At 40.9% G+C, this 6,036-nt stretch overlaps 1 protein-coding gene across 1 annotated transcript; it reads left to right on the top strand.

Annotated features, from left to right (window-relative positions):
* Positions 1 to 3,476: 3,476 nt before the first annotated feature.
* LOC132113513 (complement C1q-like protein 4) lies at positions 3,477 to 4,461 on the top strand. The gene is made up of 3 exons (XM_059521309.1): positions 3,477 to 3,728; positions 3,889 to 4,023; positions 4,117 to 4,461. The coding sequence occupies exons 1-3, from the start codon at positions 3,524 to 3,526 to the stop codon at positions 4,413 to 4,415; spliced, it is 639 nt and encodes a 212-aa protein (XP_059377292.1). The 5' UTR covers positions 3,477 to 3,523; the 3' UTR covers positions 4,416 to 4,461.
* Positions 4,462 to 6,036: the final 1,575 nt, after the last annotated feature.

Here is a 6,036-nt window from a genome sequence, read left to right as displayed (position 1 = left end):
GGAGCACCAGGACAAGACCACAGGAAACAGATTATTCTTCTGCACAATCTGACTTTGCTGCAGCCTGGAATTGAACTACTGGTTTCGTCTGGTCAGAGGAGAACTGGTCCCCCAACTGAGCCTGGTTTCTCCGAAGGTTTTTTTTCCATTCTGTCACCGATGGAGTTTCGGTTCCTTGCCGCTGTCGCCTCTGGCTTGCTTAGTTGGGGACACTTCATCTACAGCGATATCATTGACTTGATTGCAAATAAATGCACAGACACTATTTAACTGAACAGAGATGACATAACTGAATCCAATGATGAACTGCCTTTAACTATTGTCACCGGGTGACTATTCCGAGCGGAACTTTTTTTTTTCCGGGCGGAACTGGAGGGTGGGAAATATTTCCGCCCGGACTAATTTAAGTGAAACACGAGTTCTGTTCCGTTTGGCCAAGGCAGGGAAATTATCCCAGATACACGGCAGGTGTGGGAAGAGGACGTGTCGGATACCGATTGGAGGATCGGGAAGGAAGCAGAGATATAAAAGGGGCTGGTTTATGAACAGAAGAGTAGTTTTTAGTTCCGCTGTTGTTCCACACGATACGGAAGTGGCTGGTGTGGCGTAGATGTTGTGATTTACGGGCTGCAACGGAGAATCCAAGGAATGTGTATATTGGAAGTGGAAGTATATTTATGAACATTCCTTGTATATTGTGGAGAGTGGATGACGGATGAGGAGGGAGACTAACTGCCTTTAAGAAAGAGTTCCGACTGCATATTTCCCCGTAGCAGTGGGTAATCCCCCCCCCCCTCTCTCTTGTGTTGATCCTTGTGTTGATCCTCAGTGCTCGTGTGTTTACTCAGGGTTGATAGTAGTGTCTTGTGTTGGAGATCGCTGGGAAAGACGGAGAGACTCCGGTGTACGATATATACGCCTGCCGTGGTCTGTCCCCTGCCTTCGTCCATCTGACACGCCCCGCCAGGACTCTGAGCCCGAAACGGGAATACACCGCGGATCTTCTTTCACTGAGTGCTGCTATACTGAAGTGTACACACGAGAAGAATTGTAGTGCCTTTGTGGTGTGTGGTGTTTGTCCGTGGCTGTGTCCCCGGTCGTAGGAAGAGATCTGACGGAGAGGAGCAGTGTATTGGTGGCGACCACAGTCTTTACCTTAAGTAAGCTGGAGCTTGGACGTGTTGGAGGCGCCTCTGGAGGAGGTTGGATGATGTCGCCCACGCAGCGATCTCTGTAAGCTTTTAAATCAAAGCCTTACCCTTGCATCCACGTGACGTTGTGTCATTTGCCTTGTCCGCAACCACCAGCTTTGTGCGTGTCGTCTGTGCTGTCTCTTCGACGAGGGAAGTGAAGGACAACAGCCGATCCTCCCCCGTGTGCCCTCCTGCCAAGCTGGGCGGGAAGCCCAGTATTGTTTGCAGTCTCACCTGTAAGGCCCACCAGCCGTCAGTCATCGACCAAACCCGTATCTGTTTGGAATACCGACCTCTGAATATCTTCAGTTGTGAGTAGCCAGTTAACAGCCCAGCCCTGTGAATACTCACCTGTGTATTGAACTCTGTACTTACCTGAGAGCTAGAACCCCTGCACGACAACAGCTCAGCCCTGTGAATACCCACCTGTATTGAACTCTGTACTTACTTGAGAGCTAGAAACCCCTGCATGCTAACAGCTCAGCCCTGTGAATACTCACCTATGTATTGAACTCTGTACTTACCTGAGAGCTAGAAACCCCTGTATGCTAACAGCTCAGCCCTGTGAATACCCACTTGTATCGAACTCTGTACTTACCTGGGAGCTAGAACCCCTGCACGCTAACAGCCCAGCCCTGTGAATACTCACCTGTGTATTGAACTCTGTACTTACTTGAGAGCTAGAAATCCCTGCACGCTAATAGCTCAGCCCCGTGAATACTCACCTGTGTATTGAACTCTGTACTTACCTGAGAGCTAGAACCCCTGCACGCCCACAGCTCAGCCCTGTGAATACCCACCGGTGTATTGAACTCTGTACTTACCTGAGAGCTAGAACCCCTGCACGCCAACAGCTCAGCCCTGTGAATACCCACCTGTATTGAACTCTGTACTTACTTGAGAGCTAGAAACCCCTGCATGCTAACAGCTCAGCCCCGTGAATACTCACCTGTGTATTGAACTCTGTACTTACCTGAGAGCTAGAAACCCCTGTATGCTAACAGCTCAGCCCTGTGAATACCCACTTGTATTGAACTCTGTACTTACCTGAGAGCTAGAAACCCCTGTATGCTAACAGCCCAGCCCTGTGTATACTCACCTGTGTATTGAACTCTGTACTTACCTGAGAGCTAGAACCCCTGCACGCCAACAGCTCAGCCCTGTGAATACCCACCTGTATTGAATTCTGTACTTACCTGTGAGCTAGAACCCCTGCACGCTAACAGCCCAGCCCTGTGAATACTCACCTGTGTATTGAACTCTGTACTTACCTGAGAGCTAGAACCCCTGCACGCCCACAGCTCAGCCCTGTGAATACCCAAAATTAAGGGCTGAAGTGGAGTGTTGTCGAGGAAGGGCTGAAGAGTAGCGTTATCGAGGACTGGAATCCATATCTGTGGACAAAAATAGTTTGAGTCATCAGTAGTTTTAAAGTTTCCTCTCCCCTTTTCCCCAAACTTTTAAATAAATAAAATTGTTAAATTTTAATATTGGTTGTCTGTCCGTTCATTGGGGTGTTGTGAGACCTCCTCGAGGTGGAAGTTAGAGGGAGGAGCGAGACCCGTTAAATTGGTGGTCCGCTCTGACCTGCGACACTATCATTTTGCATTATTGACACTGTTTTCCTAATGAATGTTGTTCAGTTGCTTTGACGCAATGTATTTTGTTTAAAGCACTATATAAATAAAGGTGACTTTGACTTTGTTGTTGTATGTGTTGTCTATGTATTTGTTTTCAGAAGTATCCACAAGTGCCAAACAATGTGTCTTTAATATAATTTTGTTTTTTTTAAATAAAAATGCATAATGACACTTATTTTAGTATGAAGTCTTCTGAATTTGTTTGTGCATTACAGGTTCAACATGATACACATCTGTAGCTTACACTGTGAGTTTAGAGCAAAGTGAGTTTAATCTTGAATCAACTTTGTCTCCATGTCTATCATGGGTATTATATGAATCCATAGAGAGGACATTTGACACTTAAGAAAGGACTTATATTTAATTGAAACATCCAAACCTTTATCGCAGGATAACTGCTGTATCACATTTAAATCCTATATCAAGTGAAAAATGAGTCTGATTTTATTGGATTTAAACATAAGACTTACATCATTTGAGTAGTTTGTAGCCAACAGATGACTCATGGACATTATCTTGTGCAATTCTAGAATCTTTTCTTATCTGTTATTCAAATTTGGGTACTTGTTTGTGTGTTTTTTTATCTAAAATCTCCAAATGCTTAATTATTAACCAAGAGCAGCTCTATAAAGATAAGGAGCACAGTGACTGTAGACCGTCACTTTTCTCTTTAGCACAAGAGAATCCGTCATGGCTTTATTTCAGATTTTCTTAATCTCGATATTAAGTTCCTGCATGGCACAGGATGAGGATATCATGACTCCTGTGGTGGACATCTACTCTGAGTTGAAGGAGCTTAAAGCTACAGTTGACGCGCTGACAGTGGATCTGAACACTGCTAAAAATGAACTCGCAGAACAGAAAAGCTTGATTCAGCTGCAGAAACAGATTAAAGGTACATTCTCTGCTTTGTTTCACATTAATGTGCATTTATGAACTTAACAAACTTTAGTTCGTAACCACAGAAAATACATAGCAATGTTTTTGCGATCACTTTAGAATTTTGCATTGCATTTTCTAGATTTATTTACTGCTTAATTTTTTTCCATTCACAGAGAGTCCTAAAGTGGCATTCACTGCATCCATGTCAAGTACAGAGGATACACACCGAGGGCCTTTTAGTACAGAGACAAAGCTTATCTTTGATAAAGTCCTAACCAACATTGGCAATGCATATGACCCTGTCACAGGTTTTTATGATTTGAAAAAATAAATAATTTGATTAAATTTTAAACATGGTTTAATTTGTAGTATTGAGATCTTTGCTTGTGTGTCTTTTGCAGGAGTGTTTACAGCACCTGTTAAAGGTGTGTATTACTTCAGGTACTCAGGCTCCGCATTTTCCTCCCACGATATGGGTCTGAGCATCTTTAAAGGCACGGCACGATTTGTGTCATCATATGAATTTAATTCTGGTGAGCGCAATGACCAAATGTCCAATGGAGCCGTGATGGAGCTGGATGTTGGGGAGGAGGTTCACATGAGGTTGTGGATCAGAACCTGGATCTTTGTGGATCCACGGTACAACTATTCCACTTTCACAGGATACCTGCTTTACCCACTGGACTCTACTTCAGTATAATTTGCATGTGTGAATTTTTTTTTATTATTATTTTCAGTTGTGTATGTTACTAGAAGGCAACTTAACGATGGTAACCTAACAAATGTGATGTCAAAGAACAGTTATGTAAATCCATGCACATAAAACACTAGTTACATATTCTGTGTTAAATAAAAAACTAAGCTTGGTTGAGAGTACTGTATTTGTAACACAGAGAAATTAAGTTTAATCTTCAGTTTTAAAAATTAAAAACTTGCAATGAATACCAAGGCAGAAAAAAAAATCATTTGTTGAATTTAATTCAAGGAGCAATCTCCAATGCAAATATAAATACATAATCTGGCATAATTTTTCAGAGAATGCTGTATTCATTTAACCATGTGATCACCAAAAATGAAAAGGGGAGATATTTGAAGCCAATTGATTGTTAATTTGTTTCCAGGAATGTATCAATGCATGTTCATAACTGTGACATTTCAATGTATTTTTCTTTGAAAAGCCCTGTTCATATAAGATCAATTATATATGGCATTAGGATAATCTCAATCCTTACAGAATTTCAGTGAACTCTACATTCTCTTGCTCATTAATATTACAGTGTCTTTTAAAGTATATAAACTAGTATATACTGTGAACCACCTTTTCAAATCATTTCTGACAGCATATTTTGCCCCAAGCTGACCATATATATATATATATATATATATATATATACAGGTCCTTCTGGTCCTTAGCATATTGTCATAAAGTTCATTATTTTCCATAATGTAATAATAAAAATGAAACTTTCATATATTTTAGATTCATTACACACCAACTGAAATATTTCAGGTCTTTTATTGTTTTAATACTGATGATTTTGGCATACAGCTCATGAAAACCCAAAATGCCTGTCTCAAATAATTAGCATATTTCATCCGACCAATAAAAGAAAAGTGTTTTTAATACAAAAAAAGTCAACCTTCAAATAATTATGTTAAGTTATGCACTCAATACTTGGTCGGGAATCCTTTTGCAGAAATGACTGCTTCAATGCGGCGTGGCATGGAGGCAATCAGCCTGTGGCACTGCTGAGGTGTTATGGAAGCCCAGGATGCTTCGATAGCGGACTTAAGCTCATCCAGAGTGTTGGGTCTTGCGTCTCTCAACTTTCTCTTCACAATATCCCACAGATTCTCTATGGGGTTCAGGTCAGGAGAGTTGGCAGGCCAATTGAGCACAGTCCTTCTGGACAACAGTCAGGTCGGCAGTCTTACCCATGATTGCGGTTTTGAGTAATGAACCAGGCTGGGAGTTTTTAAAAGCCTCAGGAATCTTTTGCAGGTGTTTAGAGTTAATTAGTTGATTTAGATGATTAGGTTAATAGATTGTTTAGAGAACCTTTTCATGATATGCTAATTTTTTGAGATAGGAATTTTGGGTTTTCATGAGCTGTATGCCAAAATCATCAGTATTAAAACAATAAAAGAATTGAAATATTTCATTTGTTGTGCAATGAATCTAAAATATATGAACGTTTAATTTTTATCAATACATTATGGAAAATAATGAACTTTATCACAATATGCTAATTTTTTGAGAAGGACCTGTATATATATATATAATTATTTTATATTTTTTTTGATGAGGTGGAGATAATACA

Source organism: Carassius carassius, chromosome 3 (genome assembly GCF_963082965.1).
Source record: "Carassius carassius chromosome 3, fCarCar2.1, whole genome shotgun sequence".
Taxonomy (NCBI): Eukaryota; Metazoa; Chordata; class Actinopteri; order Cypriniformes; family Cyprinidae; genus Carassius; species Carassius carassius.
The sequence above is the reverse complement of the archived record's forward strand: the minus strand, read 5'-3'. Positions and strand labels throughout refer to the sequence as shown.

Coding starts and splice junctions, on each gene's coding strand:
- LOC132113513 (XM_059521309.1), top strand. CDS start 3,524: ATGGCTTTATTTCAGATTTTCTTAATCTCGATATTAAGTTCCTGCATG. Junction 3,729..3,888: donor GCTGCAGAAACAGATTAAAG/GTACATTCTCTG, acceptor TTCCATTCACAG/AGAGTCCTAAAGTGGCATTC. Junction 4,024..4,116: donor TGCATATGACCCTGTCACAG/GTTTTTATGATT, acceptor TGTCTTTTGCAG/GAGTGTTTACAGCACCTGTT.